At 53.3% G+C, this 21,005-nt stretch overlaps 1 protein-coding gene across 1 annotated transcript in view; it reads right to left on the reverse strand.

Moving 5' to 3' along the window:
* The window catches only part of MYO18B (myosin XVIIIB), a 220,234-nt gene that overhangs the window by 189,341 nt on the left and 9,888 nt on the right, over positions 1–21,005 (reverse strand). The window contains exons 4-11 of the mRNA XM_057746688.1: positions 20,707–20,773; positions 19,758–19,870; positions 18,260–18,436; positions 13,746–13,944; positions 11,632–11,774; positions 10,709–10,809; positions 9,597–9,660; positions 1,142–1,286 (exon numbers count right to left, since the gene is read on the reverse strand). Coding sequence (XP_057602671.1) covers positions 1,142–1,286; positions 9,597–9,660; positions 10,709–10,809; positions 11,632–11,774; positions 13,746–13,944; positions 18,260–18,436; positions 19,758–19,870; positions 20,707–20,773 — 1,009 coding nt within the window. The remainder of the gene's footprint in view (positions 1–1,141; positions 1,287–9,596; positions 9,661–10,708; positions 10,810–11,631; positions 11,775–13,745; positions 13,945–18,259; positions 18,437–19,757; positions 19,871–20,706; positions 20,774–21,005) is intronic.

The raw sequence follows: 21,005 nt of genomic DNA on the forward strand, positions 1-21,005 counted from the left end.
CACGCACACGCGTGTCCATCCAACAAGGAAATTCCAACTCTACGTTCGGGGCCCAAAGGAAGCCACTCTCTAAAGGAAAGAGCTTGACAAGGACACAATCACAATACAAGGCACCGTAAGCCCCATGCAGGCAGGAGCCACGCTGCTCTTGACAGTGCCCGTCTCCCCGGGACCTTTGGCAGTGCCAAAAGAGATGGCAGAAGAGTCTGGTTAGGGAAGTGAGGAGCCTTAAGTGCCAAGCCAAAGAATTTTACTTGATGCACAGACAAGGGAGAGCCTCAGGGGGATTCTAAGCAGGGAACGGCACAACGGGTCTGTTTTAGAAAGGAGCCCAGCGGTCACAGTGAGGGAGGAGTGACGGAATCGGCAATGAGGCTACTGTAATAGTCCACGCGAAAAAAGAAAAAAGAAAAGAGAAAAAAAAGGACTAGCAAATACCTAGTCTCAGCAGAGAACAGTGAGAATAGAGAAGTCAGGACAGAAATGCTGTCACCAAAGCACCTATGGGGCAAGGTGAACGACTGGATAGGGAGCACCGAGGGAGGGGGTGATCAGAACCACCTGGGGAGACCAACTCCAAGGAGCGACATCAGCGAACAGACACTTAAGGAGGGGAGCAGGTTTGGGAGGAGAAGGATAGCTGGGTCGGCTTCAACACATGTGGTGGGAGCATCTCCAAGATGTCTAGACAGAAACACAGCACCTTTAGTGCGTGGACCCAGCCTTCTCTCACCTGTTCCAGGGTGTCTCTTCTCAGCACAGTAGCCACTGGCTACGTGTGGCTATTTAAATGTACGTTAATTACAACTTAGTGCAATTAGAAACTCAATTCCTCGGTCGCACTAGCTGCATGTCAAATACTTGGCTGCCACGTGCAGCTAGCAGCCACCATATTGGACAGAGAACCTCTCTATCGTGGCAGCAAGTTCCACTGGACAGCACTGGGCTACGCGGTTTGCTTGAAAAATCCCATCCACTTCCTTGTCGGCACACCCGATTCGGCAGCCTCCCAGAGAGCAGCCCCGGAGACGCGGCAGGTGACAGGCTGACCCTGGCCCACCTCGTGGACAGGAGGGCCTTGTCAGGCACCTGCCAGTGGAGACAGCCGGCGGCCCAGGTGAGCTCGGCGGGAAGCACGTACCTTTGCAGGCCCCCGCCACACCCAGGTGGTAGATGGCAGCCAGCACCCGCCAAATGGCCCTCTGCTCGCTCTCCAAAACTCCCAGCGTCTCCATGGCACCCTGGAGCTGGGCGAAGGCGGCCACTGCCCTCTGCTTATCTTCAGGCTGAGAGCAAAGGGAGAGAGGAAGACAAACAGGCCATCACCATGGAGGAAATGCACACTCACAACTGGAAGCAGGGCTCGGCCTTGGGGGGATGTGCGGTCATTTTATGACCATGGTATATTACCCATGATTAAGCTAGGGAGTACTGACACACAGCACTCGGGCTGCTGGGAAAGTGATAAAAAGCATTTCTATCTGACTTTGGAAGGCGGTGTGATTTTTATTCATTCGTATGTTCATTCAATAGATTTATTGAGGCTCTGCACCGTGCTGGGCTCTGCGGAGGCAGAGATGAGCAACATCCAGAACTTGACTTGGAGGACCTCTCGAGGCAGAAGTGGAAAGAGACGTAAAAACAACCAAGTGTGAGACAGGCTAAGTGGGGGACTCTGGGATCTCAGAGGAGGGCCCGGCTGATTAAGACCAACCAAGAGAGTCAAAGAGAATGTCGCAGAAGACGAGACAAGGTTGTGATTGAAGTCTGAAAGACAAACAAGCAGAGCTGACTGATTTGATGGAATAAAGGCCCAACAGGCAAGGGAACAATGGGAACAAAGGACATCTTTGGAGACAACAGGTGGTCAACTGAACATGGACTGAGAGGCAGGTATTTTTGGAGGCGAGGCAGACAGAGGAGGGGAGGAGATAAGCATGAGAGGCAGGCTAGTACTAATGGGGAAGACCTCAAACACCACATTAATGGGCACAGGCTTAAACCTCCAGCCACAATGGACAAATACGCACCCCTATTTACATTACTGGACCCGTGGCAGACATCACCAATCGATGAAGATCCCACAGCAAAACAGTGAGTCCAGGTTCTTTTCAGGACATCCCCCCTTGCAGCCCCTGCCAACTGATCTGCCTTGGCAACAGAAATATATCCTGTCTGCCACCCCCAGGGCAAGCAGTGGGAAACTGCCAAAGGTTTTTAAGCAGGAGGAAAGAGAAGATGATATGATCAGATGTTTATGGGTTGTAGGGTGTCGTTTTTTATTTTTTGGATTTATGATCCCAATTATGTTTGATTGAATATTAAAATTAGTCTGAAAATCCTGCACACACACCATCTGGCCAAGGAGACACAACCCAGAAGCCTGCTGGGTTGGGAGGAAGTGAGCTGGGGATGAGAATTCTTTTGTCAATAATCCTCTGGCAGATAAGGAGGAGCTGATTTGCACTTGGCCTGTTTACAGAGCTTGGGTGATGGACTGTAAGCTGTCAAAGCTGGCAGGTCCTGGAAGTTGATGGAGTCCAATGTTCAGAGAGGGGACGACATTTGCCCAAGGTCACACAGCAAATTGGTATCAGATACGGGATTAGAATCAGGCTTTTCTGACTCCCCATCCTGACCACTTGTCCCCTCCACTCAAGCCACTTCTTCTAACTGGGAAAGAAACCTGCAAGGATCATTGACCAATTGGGACAAGGTTAAAGCACGCAGTGACATTGAGAGATTAGCTGTGGAAACATTTCAATTAATAGCAAAAGCATGTTCCACTGATCCATCATATTTCTGGGCCACCACAGGACCACAAAATCCCTAGCAACCAGGAGTTCAACCTAGCAACCGCAGTTGCTCCGCTGTAGCAAACAGAGGAAAGGAAGGCATCTTACCAACATGCTCTTGGTTATTTATGAGATTTCAAAGTAGCAGAGAAAGGACACCAAAAGGACAGTGGCAACACATTTATCATGGCTCCCACCGTCAGCCATGAGCATTTGACTTTAAATTACAGGCAGACTCCATCACCTGCCACTTAGCTCACATGAACAGAAGAATTAGAAAACTTCCTCTAATGCTTGTTCGCTTCTTTTTCTCTCCTCCCCAGCTTCCCATCTCTGCTGCAACAGAAGACACGGAGGGATGAATATAGATGCTTCTGATCTAAAACAATTAGAATCAGGAGGATGTTTACAGTTCCCTGAACTTCTAGGGAGCCAGGCACCTCTGCATAATGCCCGGACAAAAGCCAGTCCTCGCCTCAAAATCACGAAACTAGAAATCGGATCAGTGGGACAAATCAACTCACAGCCGAAATGTCTACCAAGGGGAGGATGGATAACAGTGGGTGGTCCAGCCAGGGCACGGTGATGGAGTACCACGTGGCAATGAAAAAGATCACGTCACTGATACATGCAAGCACGTGTATGAACCCCACAGACCCCACGTGAGTCAGAGGAACCACGTACAAAAGACCACACGTCATGTGATTCCAGTTACGTGAAGTCCAAACGTGGGCAGAGCTACCCTGTGAGAAGAGAAGTCAGGATGATGACTTGGGGCGTGGGGGGGGGGGGGCTTCTGATGGGGTGGGGACTCAGGGGAGCCTTTGCTGGAATGAGGGATGCTCTACACGTTGAGCTGCCATGGGGTCCCAGGTGTGTGTAGGAATATAATCATTACTGAGGGGTGAACTTAGAATCTGTGCTTTCCAACACGAATGTATGTCTCAGCTCCACTGGAAAAAAAATAAATTAGTGAAAAAAGTAAAAGGCGACACAGACGAGGCCCAGGGTATGCCTGATCCGATCAAAGACTCAAGGTTAACCCAAGCTGGCAGGTAATTTAGTGCAAAAAAATAAAATCCAAAATGTTCTCTCCACGTTCAACCGGGCTGCATTTAGAGCACCCGGGAGGTTCCAATAATGCAGAGAGAGGCCAGGTTTGGACCTGGAGGCAGGCAGCACTGCGCTTCCTCTTGGTTCTGCGTCCCTGGCGGTGACTACACAAAGCCCTCGCCCTTGCACTGGAGGCTGCTTCCCCCACTGTAGAACGGAAATAACAGTCGACCCTCCCCCCAGGCCACTGTGAGGACTAAATGAGTTGACGTGTGTAAAGCATCAGCACGGTGCCTGGTACACAGTGATGCTCAATTAACGCTGGGCTGGACCCCATGCCTTTGCCCAGGCTGTTCGGCTTTCCAAGGACACCTTCCCCGCTGCTGCCCAGCAGTCCCTGGCAAGTGAATCAGGTGTGGCCCGTCCTCAAGGGGATCCCAATCCAATGAGGGGGACAGATGTGCAGACGGACACCGACAGCACAGGGTGAGTGCCGGGCCTGGGGGGTTCCGCGGAGGGGCCGACTTCTGAGAAGGAGCGGTGTGTGAAGCAAGCAGCGTGAGCAGGAGAAGCAGGTGCTGGGCAGGCAGGCAGGCAGGCAGGCAGGGTCTCCTGGCGGAAGGGCGCGGAGCTGGAGGACACGGCACGTTAGGTGCCGAGCACTCGGAGGGTGGACGTGCAGGCCTCTCTCGCAGGGCCCAGGGCAGTGGGGAGCCGTGGTCTGCAGCTGGGTGCTGCTCTCTGGTGGAGGCCATGGCACTGGGGGCCTCCCTGGCTGAGAGAACCAGCCCCCAGAGTTCTGTCCCCTGGTTATAAGCACAGTGTGGGGCCTGGGTCCCACTCTGCTTCATGGGGATGTAAACCATGCCCCCTCCTCTAGGGCTAGGGTGGGCCCCCCTGTGTCTCTACAACCAACCAACCAACCCAGGAGATTCCCGCCCTTCCTGCCCCTAGACCTGGAGCCAGATGTGGGAGGGAAAAGCTGAACGCTGACTCATTTCATTTGAAGAAGAAACATGGGTGCCTGCACAGGTGGGTGAACTTGATGGAGACCGTGAGAAGGGCAGGACAGGTGTCTGTCCAGAGCCAGGGGCTCCCTTTATCTCAACACTGATGGGTACACGTCCTCTCTGGGCACTGGAAGTCCATTTAAGGACAGAGGAGAGAAGGTTAACTGAGCACCTACCATGCTTCACTAGGTGCTTTTACCCTGTAAGGCAGCTGTGAGTCTCTCCAATTGTCAGAGGAGGAAATTGAGGCTCAGAGAGGGTAAGGCACTTGTCCAAGGCCACTCAGCTAGGGAGAGGCAGAGTCACTATACACCAGATTCATCACCAAGCCCCCAACCCTAGGAGCAGACTGAAGAGCTGGGTAATGCTCTACCCATTCCACAGGCGGGTAAAGCTGAAGCTGAAAGGGAAGTGACCCAAGGGTGCACACTGGGTCACATCCCAGAGCACAGAGTCTTCAGCCAAGGCACAGGCCTGAGATGACAGCTCGGGACAAACAAGACTGCCAACGTGGAGTCAGGCCAACGTGGATTCCAGTCCTGCCTCTGCCACTTAAAAGCTGTGTGCCCTCAGGCAAGTAGCTTCACCTCTCTGAGCCTGGTGTCTCCTCCCGAAAAACAGATGTGATAATAATTTCTTCCATCAAAGGGTCCTTAGAGGATTCAGTAAGAGAAAGCTCCCGGCAGAGCCCCTGGCAGGAGCGCCTGGTCCCTCATTCTTCTGTCTGGAGCCCATTCCTCCACAGTTGAGGCCTGGGTCATAAAAAATAAATGTGCCTCGGGCTGAAGCCTGGCTGGTGACAACCAGAAGCAAACTGCTGGGAGGCAAGGATTATTATTATTATTATGACCACTGCCGCGGGCACTTTTTTAAAAAATCAGGCTAGGTTGCGAAAAAATAAATTACAGAGAAGAAAATAATATGAAAGCTTTGTGATTTCAAAAGTGTCCTGCTGCCCTAACAGATCTCAAATAAGTTCCATTTAAAAACTGAAATGTGGCAGGCAGGGAGGGCACAGCACAGGGACCAGGAGGTGAAACCGGCAGTCAGCGAGCAGAGGCGGCCATGCAGGGTCAGCGCCACCCTGAGGGCCAGCGTCCCCTCCATGGGGCCCTGCTCCAGCGGACAGCCCCCACCCCACACGCTCACCCTGGGCTCTACAACCACAGCACTGCTGGCTCTCTCCCGCCGTTGCCTCTTCATGGGGGGCTCCGTGCAGCAGGAAGGCTGGCCTCACTGCACCTGTCTGATGTCTCTCGCAGTCCATGACCAGCTAGTACTCGCCTCCTCCAGGCAGCCCTCCCTGATACAACTTCAATGCTCCAGGCCTGCCCATGCAATATTTGGGACACACTTAAGTTAAAAAAAGAATTCGATCTTTATGTAAAACTCAAGTTTAACCGGGCATCCTGTATTTTTTCCAGTTTTATTGAGTTATAATTGACAAATAAAAATTGTGTATTTTTAGGGATGCAATGTGAGGATTTGATATATGTACACACTGTGAAATGATCACTCCAATGAAGTTAATTAATACATCCATCACCTCACATAGTTACCGCTTCTTGGTGTGTGGTGAGAACTTAAGATCTGCCCTCCCAGGATATTTCAAGTGTACAGTATGATTACGGTCACCACGCTGTTAGATCAGTTATGAGATGAATACGGTCCAGGCATCCTGTATTCTTATCTGCTGACTCTAGAGACTTCGGGGGCTTGTACTTAGCAACTCTCATTCTTGGGGGGCATCTCCTGACCACGAAATTCCTTTACTGAGACAGTATTCGGACGGCCCAACCCCAGAAAACTAGCCCAGGCTTGTATCAAAGACCAACGAGTCTCCAGCTTTTATTTTTGCTCTTAGAGAACAAAGAAAACACTCTCTCTGTACCTGCCAGGTAGCAGGGCGAGAACAAAGAAATACCCTACCAGTTCCCACAGATCAATTGGTCTGAAAAAACACCCCCCAGAAACACAGGAAAGAAAGAAAACCACTTCAAACGCCTCCTTGATATGGGTTCGCGCTGCGCCCCGTGCCTGTATGCAGACTGTGAACAAACAGGTCAGGCTGGGAGGCTCACGAGGGCCTGGCTTGAGCCCTTTTCCTCCTCAACACCAAGAGGACAAACAACAACACTCTTGCTGATTCAAATGGATGCATTTGGCCTAAGCTCATTAAAGAAAACCCAGCGCCGGGGTAGCCTTGCACCCTCTGCCATCCAGGGGCAGGTCTGGGCTCCTAGCGGCCCCCAACCAGCGTTAGAAGAGGCAAGGAAGGAAACATGCTGCAGGTCCCCCCAGTGGAGGGGGAGTCGGGCAGGTGAACCTGGGGGAGCCGCATCACCCCACTCCAGCCCACTCCAGCCACCATCAAAACAGCCTTGCCTACAGTGGTTCTCAAAGAGGGGTCCCTGGACCCACAGCTTCAGCATCAGCTGGGGACTTGTGAGAAATGCAGATTCTTGGGCCCCAGCCCAGACCTACTTAATCAGTAATGACTCTGTGGACAGTACCCAGCAGAGAGAGAGAGAGAGCGCGCGCGCGCGCGAACCTTATTCAGGTGTAATTGGCAAAAATAAACCACTCATCTTTAACAAGCACTGTGTGATAAGCTTTGACACAGGCACCGTGAAAGCAACGGCGCCACTGTCTTTAAATGGACACACCCATCACCCCCAAAAGTTCCCTTTCATAACCCTTTCTCCCCTCCTCCCGCCTCCCAGTCCTCAGGCGATCATTGATCTGTTTGCCGTCACAGCAGATTTGTTTGCATTTTCTAGAGTTTCACGTACATGGAATCATACGGTTGTACCGTTTCATCTAAGATTTTTCACTCGGCACAATCACTTTGAGCGCCATCGTGTCCTTGGACATACCATGGGTTCACCGTTATTACTGAGTAGTATACTATCTTTATGGGTATTCTACAATGAATTCATTCAGCCACCTGTTAATAGGCATTTTGGGTAGTTTCCAGGTTTTGGCTATTACAAATAAAACTGCTAATGAACTTTCATGTAAAAAATTTTTGCACAGATGTACACCATCCATTCTCCTGCATAAATACCTAGGAGTAGACTAGCGCGCCATGTGGGATATATAAAAGTTTGTAAGAGACTATTTTCCAAGATGGTGTACTATGCTCCACTCCCACTAGCAGGGTATGAGAGTTCCAGTTACCCCAGGCTCTCACCAGCGCTTGGTATGATCAATCTTGTCAAGCGTAGACATTCTAGTAATTGTGTAGTGGTATTTCATCTTGGTTTGAGTTTGAATTTCTTTAATGATTAATGATGTTTAACATTCTTTCACAGGCTCATCTGCCATCTATGTGTCTTCTTTCGTGAAGTCTATGTTGAAATCTTTTGCCCATCTTTTTTGTCAGGTTGTTTTATTTATGAGTTTTGAGAGTCACTTATAAATTCTCAATTCAAAGACTTTATCAGATATGTGGTTTGCAAGTATTTTCTCCCAGTCTGTGGCTTGTATTTTCATATTAACAGTAACACTCCAAGAGCAGAAGGTCTTAATTTCAATGAAGTACAATTCATCAATTTGTTCTCTCGTGGACTGTGCTTTTGGTGTCATATCTATAAAGTCTTTGTCCAATCCACAGTTACAGAAATTTTCCTCCTGTTTTCTTTGAGAAATTTTATGATTTTAAGTTTTACATTTAGGTCTATGATCCAATTTTTTGGCTTAATTTTTGTATATGGTGTGGCTTTGTGGATTGAAATTCTTTTCTTTTTTTTCTTTGCATGAGGACATCCAATGATTCCAGCACCATTTGTTTCCCCAACATGTATGTTTGGAAAAAGGCTTTGGAGTAGAAATGACTCACTCTCCTCTACCTGGTGAACTCCTACTCATCCTTCAAAACCCAGGTCAGATGTCCCCTTGGCTAAGAAGCCTTCCCTGACTGAGGCCAAGTAGCTTTCAACTATCCTCTGGTGTACAGAATCTTGTACAAACTCTGGCATATTCTTATCCCACATGACTGCATTAATTCCCAAGCCTTTCCCTCCCGACAGAGTGAAAATTCACAGATGAGGACCGTAATCCCAGCACCTAGCACAGGCCTGGCACAGGGGGTGGTGGTAGGAGTAGGGGTGGGGTGACAAAACAAATTTTAAAGTATAAAAAAATAAATAAAAAAATAAATGAGTGGACAACTTGCTTGTTTAAACAACTGAATACCACCTCTGAAGGCGCTACAAGTATGCCGTATCTTCCAGGAAGCCATCTCTGACTGCACCTACCCACATTAATCATCAGCAATATTTCCTAAGAGAACTGCCACTGATTGATGTAATCCAAGCCCAGTGCTAGGTGCTTTCTGCTCATCATTTCATTAACCCTCACAACAGGTCCATGAGTCAGATACCACTACTATCGTTATTCTACCAAAGAGGATACAGATGTTCAGAGAGGCTAGGTTCCATGCCTGAGGTCACGTATCCAGTAAGTGTCAGAGTCAGGGTCTGAACCCAGGCAGCCTGTCCCAGAGCCCATGCTCTTACCTCTACACAGACCACCTCCTGATTCCCTTTATTTGTACATTCCCTGACAAACCCAGGCCCCATAAAGGCAACCCTGCCTCCCCTATGTGATCAGCCCTTGCCAACTACTCACCCCAGTGGCAGAGCAACAAGTCACACAGGGGACCCTTCCCTGACCCTCCCATCCTGGCCACGGGGACCCAGACACCCACTCACACCCAGAAGCACCTCCTCCTTACCTTAGGCCACACGCCCATGCCGAAGGAGCTGCCGTCTGCCATCTGGTTCAGGTACAGCTCTGTCCTGGAAACAGAGACAGGACCAGAAGTAAGGGAGGACCCGCCCATGCCGGTGGCCTGGCAGGGCAGGCGGTCCTCACGGCGTGGGGCTCCATGCAATGCGCCAGGCGGCCCCAGCGGCTTCCTCAGGCCCTGGCCCCACCTCCCGAATATTCCTCACTTGCTGCCCTCACCGGGCCCTTCCTAAGTGAAGGCCATCCAGAAGCTTCCTTACTCCTCAGTTACCCTGCTCTGAAAACTGAGCGTTTCCTCTCTAATCTGTCCTCTCTCCAAAAGGGTATAGGTGTCCCTCTGGCCTTAGCCAGGAGGCTCAGGACAGGTTGAGCCTGCCCTTCAGATGAGCAGGAGGGAAGGAGACAAATGATGGGGGACACAGAGGCAAATCAGAAACTGTCGCCCCTTGCCCGGGCGAGCACTCCCCGGAGCCGCACTAGATAGAACCTCGCCCCTTCATTCAACAGGCGAGGAAACCGAGGCTCAGAGAGAGGAAGCCACGTGCCCAAGGATGCCCAGGAGTCAGGGAGGGGCAGAGATGACTCCCTGGGCCACTTCCCCCAGGAGGCCCTCCAAGACGTGTCTCCTGGCTTCTCTGCTGTTCCACCTGGTGCCTCCTTGCCCCGAGCTACCTCAGGTGCACCCAAGGCTCTCACAGCATATAGGCGCTTCTAGAAGATTTGGGGTCTGCTGTTCCTTGCCCACCTCCCACACTGCTATCAGAACCTGTGCCGAAACGTCACCATCACAGCAGACATCCTCCACTGCTCCCCAGCACGTATAAAGAGCCGCATGTGAATTATCTCACTTAATCCTATAAGGTCAGTCAAGGTATCGTTTCCATGTCACAGAGGAAGAAATGGAGGTTCAGAGCAGAAGACACCTGGCCAGGGTCACTCAGCCCAGGAGCAGTACCAGGCAGCTAGAATCAGAGGCCAGAATCCTAACCACTGGGCTCCACCGCCTCTCTCTTTGGGCTGAGCCAGGGCTAGGACCCTGGAGAGCGGGTGCCCTTTGTCTCGCTGCTCTCAGCTGTCCCTGCTTGGCCGGTTGCTCACCTGAGATCCAGGTCCAATCCAGCCAGCATCTGGGAGAAAACCTCGAAACTGCCTTCCCCTTCTGGCTGCCGGGCTACGCGGCTCTTCTCCAAAAGCATCGTCTGCCAGGGGAGAGGACAGGTGCCCGGTCAGCACGGGGCCCCGGGAGGCTGCCCCCCCCACCCCTGCCACCCCCGACCCCGGGCCCACTCTTCAAGGCAACACCTCAGGCCCCGACTCTGCTGGATGCCTCCGAATCAAAAGGTGCCAGGCCTTTGTCTCACTGATTCAGAGTCCATGGAGGGAATCAATGAATGCAACAGGCTCATTCCGGTTAAGGAATGCAAAGGTACTAACAATTAACCAGAGCCACCCTGCAACATACTCCTACGTAACAGAAGCCCGTGATAACTTCACCCAAAGGATCATGAGCAGTGGACTTTCAGTGCCGAACAGAAAGGGACTGATCTGGCACCAGCGAGTCTGGGTACTATCCCAGCTCCACGTACAAACAACCCTTCTAATAACCTAATCCTATTTTCTGTTCAAACACACTGTCTGCGAGGGGGGAGGGGGAGGGGCCGGGCGGTCTTGGAGAGAGGAACAAACAGGCCACGTGCTCGCCACACACAGGCTGCTGCGGAAGGCCGGCAAGCGGCTGTTTAACTTCAGCTTACGCTTATGAGGCCCAGCTGATGAGCAGCTGGATTACATACTTAGTCATGAATATTTCATCCCCGTGGTACTCCGAGGCGCAGACGGGCCCCAGTGGCTCTGGGAGGGGGTGTCTGGGCACTGAGAAAGGTGGGGAGGAGCTGGCCTGGGGAGCAATGACCATTTAGACACATTCCAGGGTCCCCGCTGGAGGTGTGGGCTCTGCTGAGTGGGGCTGGGGACACTGCAGCCCCAAAGAGTCCCCTCTCCCTCCCACCCAGAGGCCTCACCTGGAGCTGGGCGGCCGTGACTCGGCCTGTGGCGTTGAAGTCCAGCGACATCACCATGGAGAACCGGGTGGCACTGCGGCTGTGGCCAGTGGACACAGAGCCAAAGGCCCGGAGGACGATGAAGGCGGCTCGAATCTTCTCCACTGTGGGGGTACGGACAGGGCATCACCCGTGGCCCGGGTGCTGCCACGCCCACCTCTCACAGGACTCCATTCTGGCTCAAGGCCCCAGCAGGGCCCCCTCCACCTCCCACCTCAGCTCCAAGCCACACCCATTTCACTGCTGGGCTGGCCTTTGCTGTGAGCAGGGGCACAGGAGGAGCAAGACTGAGTTAAGAAGGGGAGATACACAGACCCAGAATTGGTGCAATCTGAGTGACAAGGGCTGCCCTAGGGCCTCCTGGGCCTGGTAGAGTCTAGGAAGGCAGGGAATTAACATTTTCGGACCTGCTCTCAGGGAACTCCCCATCACAGCAGGCTTGAAAAGCCCTGCAGTCTCCCTGCAACTATTTACCTAACACCCACTATGTGCCAAGCGCTGTGCTGGGCACCTGGATACAGCCTAGCCTGACTCCCACCCTCCAACACACACTTTCAGCAGAACTACATTCTAGGAGGGCCAAGACTGGTGCCTCTCCCTGCCGTATCCCCAGCTCCTAACATGGCTCTCACCTGGGCCAGGTGCAAAGCAGGTGATAAATAAAGCATTGGAATAACAGCAGTGGAGAAGCAGGAATAGTACAACGATCAAGCAAATTTGAATGTGGGCTCTCCCCTTTGCCAGTCACCTGATTTGGAGCAAACTAGTTAACCTCCCTGTGCCTCAGATACCCCATCTACAAGATGGAGGTAATAATAGTACTTACCTACCTCATGTGGTTGTCATGAAGGCTAAAAGATTTAATAACGCAAAGTGCTTAGAACATGCTCCAAATGTGGTGGTCAGTATCATGCTTGTTATTATTAGAAAAGCAATATTGCCCGGGCCATATATTCTCAGCAAGGAGAATACTGACCCCAAGAGGGCAGAAATGGATTCTTGAAGATGGGGGTAGTTTTCCTTTCTTATGCATAAAGCATACACACAAACACACACACACACACTGCATAAACAGTATATGTAAATCTATGGCATTAAATTGTCATGGTGGGAGATGATTATGAGAAAGAACATCCAAAAAGGCTCCTCGGAGGGGCAACAATACATTGAGAACACTGGCCCAGGGGTAACCGTTCTGGGAGCCAGCCTGCCTGGGTTTGAATCTCGGCGCTAGGATGTATGCACTGTGTGGCCTTGGGCAAGCTGGTTAACCTCTCTACGTCTTAATGGCCTCATCAAATCATAATATCTACCTCATAGGGCTGTTTTAAGTAATAGATAAGTTCACCTGCTTGCTATGGGGCCTGGCACGTGAGCCCTCAGCAAGCCTCTACCATCATCACTACCAATACTGTAATCCTCATTACCAACTGACACTCCTGTTTTTGAACTGAAGTATAGCTGATTTACAATGTTGACACTCTTTCTTTAAGGCTCAGCTCAAACATTATTTCCTCAAGGCAGCGGCCCAGCCCCTGCTCTGCGCTGCCTCGGTCTCTCCCCTCCCCAGCTCCGCCAGCACGCGGTGCAGAGCACTGGAGTCCGGCACAGACGTGCAGCGGAGTCTCCCTTCTGGCCCCCCGTCTTTGTCTTTATTGTCGCCGCACAGCGCAGTGGCTCGTACACTGTGTAAGGATGCCACATCTAAGGGGCACAGCACGTATGTCACACAGTCACAGGTTTGTAGGCTTATTAGGAAGATGGCCTAGAATGTGGCAGCCACGTGTTTGCTTCTACCAATGTCTGTTAGTGTCATGACTGTTCCACAGATGGCAGTGAGTGTCTTAAGGAAGGAGTACCTGTTTCTAATTCACACAAAAGTACCCAACAGACTAGGGGTGGCCCTGCCCAGAAGCCAGCACAGGTTCTGCACACAGATGCTCAGTGAACGCCAGCTGAGTAGATATGAGAAAGAGCTGCCCATTGACCCCTCTGAGCCTCCCTTCCCTCCCCGTAAGCCACCACACCTGCCCCCCAAAGTGTCCCGGCCGCATGTCCCCTGGAGACCACTGTACCTGAGACCCTGCCATCCACACTGCCCGCCAGCCCCACCAGGTGCTCCAGGACCTGCTCGCAGCAGGTGGTCTTGCCAGCGCCGCTCCGGCCCAGGGCCACGATGCTCTGGTCCCTCCGCTGGCTCAGCAGGGCCCAGTATGCCCGCTGGGCCAGGGAACCAATGTGGGCAGGCGGGCCATCCCGGCGGCTCCTGGGCACCTGTGGGAAGATCGCCAGCATCAGCCTTCCCAGCCAGCCGGGGCCCAGGGAGCTCCAGCCCAGCCTCAAGCCCAGATCCATGTCCCTGCCTTCCTTCCTACTCCAGCCTTGACAGAGAAGTCGTGCATTTTTCTGGGGAGAGCCCAGCCTGCAGGTCTAGTCCTGCCACTGGCTCGTGTGAGTCCTCGGGCAGCCTTGGACCCTGCTCTGAGTTTGGGCCTCCTCTTCAGCCAACAAGAGTCTTGAACTAGAGCTGTGTTAGCTCATGGGGCTCATCTCACTTGCTGTACAAGTCACTGGGTCACACCTGCCTGAATGAAGCAGGTGGATAAAATGGCACAACTGATTAGTGATGTCTGCCATGGAAACAGAATGGGACATGGGGGAGGTGGTGGTACGTGTGCTATGTATTTGCCATTACAGATTTAGATGATACCCGAAGCCGCTTTCACTTCATGCATTCATTCCACCACCCACTCATTCTTCACGCAGTAAAAAAACATTCATTGAGTGTCTACTACATAGCAGGCACCATCCCAGGCACTGGGGACACACACTTCTCAAAGCAAGTAAAGCAAATCTCTGCCAACCGTGAGGAGGTACCATTACACACCTATTAAGATGGCTAAAAACAAGTTTTTAATTTTTTTTGACACTCACTACCAAGTTCTGGTTAAGATGCAGAGCAACTGGAATTCTCCCACAATGCTACACGACACGGCCACTCTGGAGGACAGCCTGGCAGCTTCTTCTACAGTAAGACGTGCACTCATCACACAGCTGATAAATCCACTCCCAGGTATTTACCCAGGAGAAATGAATATCTGTGTTCACCAAAAAACCCTCTCTGTCACTGGTTATATTGAACATGTATTCAAAATCATTAAAAAACTAGAGACAATCCAAATGTCCTTCAACTAAAGAACTAAGATAACCAACCGCCCTGGTTTTAGCATTGACAGTCCCATGTCCCCTCCGTTCCAGGAAAATCAGGACAACTGGTCCCCCTCTGAATAGATAAACAAAGCTGTGCGATAAAATACAATAGAATAAAAGAACTGACGGCTCACAGCTGCAACAATACAGGTGACTCTCAAGTGCACTGTGCATTGTGATAAGTGGAGGATGCCGATTCCAAATGTTACATGCTGTGCGATTCCATTTATATGACTTTTCAGAAAAGGCAGAACTAGGGAAAAGGGACAAAAGAACAGATCAGTGGCTGCCAAGGGCAGGACGTGGGGGAGGGGCCGACCACAAGGGTGTGGAGAACTTTGCAGGGTGATGGAACTGTCCTGTAATTGATGGTGCAGACAGTTACACACGTTACGTGTTTGTCCAAAACTTACAGAACTGAATGCTGAAAAATGTGACGTTAACTGTCTATAGATTATACCTTAATAAACCTGACTTAAAACAAAAAAGCCCTGCCTGTAAAGCTTGCTTTCATTTGGGAGAAGACAAACGATAAACAAACCAACTAATTAAATTATACTGAGCGGGAGTCATTTTAAAGCCATACGCCTGGATGAGATCACCGAGGAAGTAAGAGTTTAAAGAGGGAGAGAGAAGAGGTGTGGGGATGGGGCATCCCAACGAGGAGAGATCTGGGACCAGCAAAGGAGGCTGAAAGGGAGGGCCGGCAGGACAGAAGGAAAACCAGGAGAGCAGCATCCCGAAGCTAAGGAAGGGGGCGATGGCAGGAGAAGGGAGGGACCAGCCCCTCAAGTGCTGCTGAGGGTCAAGTCAGAGGAGACCGGAGAATTGACTACTGGGCTTGGCAGCACGGAGATCATTGTGACCTTGACAGAAGTCTGCTTAGTGCAGTTTTCAGGGAGAAATGAAGAGGGCAGTGGAGGTACTGAGGGCAGTGGAAAGGCACCAAAGGGAACAGGGAGACAGGCCTGGCTGGAGGCGGGTGTCAGAAGCCAGGATGCTAAGTGGTGACCAGTGGGCCAGCATGTGCCCTCCCCGGTGGCTTGGCAGGACCAGGGGCACAAACTCCTCCCCCTAGCCTGGGCCTCCAGCCTGGGATTGAGGGGTTACCCCAATGCACTATTGGCCTTTCCTGCCCCAAGACCCCCAGGAACAGTAATGAGTCCCCATCCTGACACAAAGCAAAAGGCTTTGCCAAAACTGGCAAAGTAGGACAAGCCCCCACGCTGGCTGGACACAGCCTTAGGGCATGCCCCAGACAGAGGAACCTGGGGTCCGAGCCCCAGAGCCACCTCCCACCTTGGAAACATAAAGTTCAAGGGCCAGGCTATCCCAGTCGTCCGCCTTCTCAGGCCTGGAGGGGACAAGGGAGGATTCTGTAGACCCAGGCCCCGCAGACACACACAGGTCCCCTTGCGTGCTTGCACAAGGGCCTGCTCAAAGCCACAGGCACCCAACAGTCACAGAGGCCTCTCTGCACACAGGTGTGCCCATCTACACCCCACACAGTCACAGCACACTCACCCCAACAGAGGCCTGCACCCCCAGGCAAGCACCCAGCTCCCAGCCACTGGGTGGGCCCAGACCCCTAGTGAGAGAGGCCCCCAGCCCTGCCTGGACCCTTCCCAGCCCATCTTCAGGTCTCTACTCCCACCTGGTGGTCATTTGGGGAACCAGACCAGACTCAGCCAAAGAGCAGGAGGCAGCTGTGGGTTTGGGTGTGGGAGGCAGGATGACTTGAGGGGGACCTATTCCCACCCCAGGGTTACAGGGGCTTAGGAGGATCACAGGACTCCAGCTCCTCCTACGAAGGTGGGTCCCAATGCCTGCATGTTTAGGCTCTTGGTCCCAGGCTGCGTCACGGACACTGCCATCCAGGACAGTCATGAGAATTGAGCTGCAGAGGGGCCTGTGACAAACCCCTCTCCCGGGGGCCCCCGAAGGAACCAGAGCAGGCGCTCAGCTTCCTGGAAGGCTCAGAGGCCTGGGGCTGCAGTAACAGAAGCACGGCCTGCCCAGCAAGGGAGGGGAGAGGGCAGTGTCACCCTCCCAGGCCCCTGGCCAGAACAGCCAGGCTGGGGAGGGGCCTGGAGGGCGACCTAAGAGGGGGATGGGGCGTCCTGGAGAAAAGAAGCCTCGGGGAGGGGGTGCAGGGCCACGGCCCCCTCTTTAATGGACTTAGCATCATTTGGGGGCTAGGGATGGCTTTGCCCCATGGGACTCCAAAGGGCGAGATGCGGCTTTTCATCCCTGATTGACAGATGAGAACACTGGGGCCAGAGAGGCGTCGTGACCTTTCCACGGCACCCACGGTGCGTCAGCAGGTGTTCTAGACACCCGACCCTTCCCAGGCCAACAAGTCCTCTGAACAAAGCACAGATAAGACTTTTGACCTCTGGAGGGGGAGGGGGGCTCCCTGCCTCCACTTTTGCTGGCCTCTAACCTCCACCCAGCAGCCAGGAAGATCTTTTCACGGCATAAGTCAGACCCCGTCCCTGCTCTGCTGAGAATCTGCATCACACACAGAGCAGAAGCAGGGTCCCCATGACCACGCGTGAGACCTGGCCCCCACCATCCCCGCTCCTCCCCACCTCCTCGCTGTCCCCTCCTCCACACTCATCTGCTCCGCACGCTTCTCCTCGTCATGGTGGGCCTGCCATCCCCGTGAGCACGGAAGCTCCGTGAAAGCTGGTTTATCTGCCTGTGCTCTTCCCCGCTGCCCCCTCGGAGCCTGGCACCCGGGACCCTCAATCAATAGCTCCATGAGGAGCCCCTGAGTGAACGGAGGGGATGGGGCGCGAATGGCTCGGTTGTAGCTGCACCCCTCTCCACAAGGTGGCGCCCGCACACTGCCTTTGCTTTGACTGTGATCTTGACAAAACATGGGCCGTTTCTACACCCCGCAGGGAAAGATAAACCAAAACTGGACAGAGGCTTCTGTTCCCCAGTTCACGTGGGTGTGTGGGACTCCCGCGGGCCCAGCAGCATGGGCTTCCCCCCCGCGCCCCCACCCCCTAGGCACGAGCTGGGCAGCTGGCCCAGCGTCTCCTGGTCCGCGCAGTGGTGCGGGTCAAGGTCCCTGTCCTGTCAGGCGGGCCTGAGAATCGCTTGAGATGACAGCGGAGGTGCTTGAAGCAGCGCCTGGTACAGCGCTGACGCCCGGCCAGCAGTGCTCTCTTACCATGACCGTCTTTGATGCTCCCTTCCCCGCTGAGAGGGGACCATGTGGTCCCCAGGCTCCCCAGACCGCCGTCCGCAGGATGCTGCTCACGGGTTGCCGGCAGGTGGCTCTGGCGGCTCTGCTCTCCCCTGAGATGCAGAGGAACGCCCCCGCCCCGCCCCAGAGTCTGCCAGTCCCGCTCCCAGCGTCCCCCCTCACCTTGCCTGCAGAGGGCGCCGTGGGCCCCTGGGGCTGGAGGACGATCAGGTCTGGCCCAGCGCGCGTGTGCGGCAGCTGAGCCCGGAGGCGGTGCAGAAGCGTGTTCAGGACGCTGGATTCGTTGACACTGACCAGGGAGGCCAGGTCCTCGGCCTGGTCCAGCTCGGGGGGGTTGGCCTGCGAACCATCACACAGAGTCTCCTCTGGCCTCCGGGGGCCCCACACCACCCACCTTCTCACACAGACACACACACACACACACACACGTGCACACACACACAGCCCTGGGGGACCCCGTCCCTGGAGACCTGTGTGCCAAAGACCAGAACAGAACACAAGGACTCTGGAGAGAGTGAGGAAACCCTACCAATGAAATGGGGCACCTCTTCTCCTTCGCCCTCTGTGCAGCCGCCCCTCTCCCCACGCTGGCCCTGCCTCCCTGCACTCGTGGCACCAGGAGGGGAGATGCTCTCAGGATGACACGGCAAGGTCTGAGCACCTTCTGTCACTTAAGCTCAGAAAGACAGGTGGTGACCAAGAGTGAGGAAGTGTCTTCTGCTGCTTCCTCCTCTTCTGGGTCTTGTCGGGGGAAGCGCTGCACGTGCTCAGTGACACTGAGGACAGACGCCAATGCCCTAACTGTCCCATTTCTCTGATAGCCTGTCGTACACTGATGGCTTGGAAATATGCCCAAACCCTTCTAGAAGCAGGCGATGATCCCAGCCTCTCCTTGGGACATCAATTCTAAAATCCTTCCTACCACTCTTTCCAGCTTCAAGGAGTTTGGGGGGCCTAATGCTCCGGGGTTTGGGCCAACCCTGAGCTCTTTTTAAGAGTTGGTTTCTCTTCTGAGGACAGTGGCCCTCTGCAAACTCCCAACACGAGTGGGAGTAGAGGGCCTGGGGTGGGCAGAGAGAGATGCAGATGAACGAGGCCCACGTGGAACTCCTGGAGGAAACTCCTCAGTTAGTAGGCTGTGAGGTGTGGAAGAGGGTCAGGATAGGACCTTTTACTTCTATCATTAGATTCCAACTTAACCTCAAGTAGATTCGTGATGTAGCGCAATAATTACTCAAAACAACCAAAAAAGCAAAATCAAAACAAAAGGTTGATATCCCAAAGGTAAGCCACTGGAACCTATGCTATGGTTAATGGCAAACTGCAAATCTGGCTCCGAGTTCCCTGGTAGCCAGGGTGAAAAAGGAAGCACACTTTGTAGCATGATTTGCAATATTCCAAAAAAGGGAAAACAATCCCTTTCTCAGGTCAAGCAGGAGAACTCCTAGTCCCAAGACCTGACAAACACATCTCTTAATGCGTCCATTAAGGGGACACCATGGGACAGAGCAACGACTCCTTAACAACGTAACTGCAGCAGGGCAATGACTTCAGTGGTGATCTTCCCTATAACTCCCCCCAGGGCATCAAGCACAAGGAAATCTCCCGCAGGGGTGGGGAAGGAGGGTGCGAGCAGGCGGGGAGGGGGAGGGGGGCTCACCCGATCAACGTGATCCTCATCCACCTCGATGATGCTTTTGTCGGCATCAATGCACAGTCGCACCCTTCCTGCCGGCAGGTCGGCTGTTCCCTCGTCAGGCTTCAGCACTGTTGCTGGTAGGCGGCCCAGGGGGAGAGAGTGGGAGGGAGGGAGACAAAGAGGAGCAGGGAAGGAGGGGAAGGGAGGAGATGGGGAGGGGAGGAAAAGAGAAGGGAGGAGAGAGAGATTCTGAGTTGCTGAGCCAGGCCAAGATGCTGGAGAGAGCGCCCGGGACACATTAGAAATGGGTGTCATCCTCTCGCCTTGCAGCCTATTTACAGGGAGGGCCCTGAATTGGGACCCCAAATCCTTTGAGGAGAAAAGCTGGGACTCATTTCGGGCTTTTACCAGCTGGCGCAGTGCCAGGCACAGAGCCGGCCCCCAGATGCTGGGGTGCACGGACCCATCTCACACCTAGACCTGAGGTGGCAGATAATGGCATACCGGGTGCCATTTCTCTTCGCAGGACCCAGGACAGACATCACTCATCAATCACTCTTCCCGGCCATGTTCTGAACGGGACTCAGAATCACTGCTCAGTAGCGTTTGGTCACCAGTCACAAGTAACAGAAAAAGGCGGGCTCATGAGATGAAATCCATCTGCCCACGCACACCAGACTCTAAGTTCCTTTAGGAACCAAGCAATGCTTGCTGCTTTCATGAATTCGTTAAACAGTTACCAAGGCACAAACACCTTTGAAAACAGCACCCAGCAGACCAGCTGCCAAGCGTGAAACGACGCCCGACTGTTCCCACCACAAAGCCACATGTCCCCATCCTAGTCCCCACTGCCCCGACCCCTCCCTCCCTGTACCCCCCAAACTGTGATCAGGACTGGCAAATACAGCTAGCAGCAGGGGGCGTAGGAGGGAGAGGCTGAGCCCCCAGATGTGCCAACACCCCTAATTACCAAGAGTAAATCCATCCTTCCGAACCAGCCAGACTTTCTCGGCCTCATACCATCTGTCCTCAGGAGCCTGAGGGCAAAGATCACATACATTAGAGCAAGACGACACTGCCCTCCCCCAACCCCTGCGTGAGGGGCAGACCCCTTACAGGGGTGTTTCTTACAGTGCGTCTGGGACCAGCTACATCAGAACCTCCCGGTGCCCGTGGGGGTGCCTCTGTAAATGCACAAGCCACGGCGGCCCCACCCCAGCTTTCCCAATGGGAAGCTCCAAGGTGGGGCCCAGGAATCTGCATTTCGAG

This window comes from Hippopotamus amphibius, chromosome 8 (genome assembly GCF_030028045.1).
Source record: "Hippopotamus amphibius kiboko isolate mHipAmp2 chromosome 8, mHipAmp2.hap2, whole genome shotgun sequence".
In the NCBI taxonomy this organism is placed as follows: Eukaryota; Metazoa; Chordata; class Mammalia; order Artiodactyla; family Hippopotamidae; genus Hippopotamus; species Hippopotamus amphibius.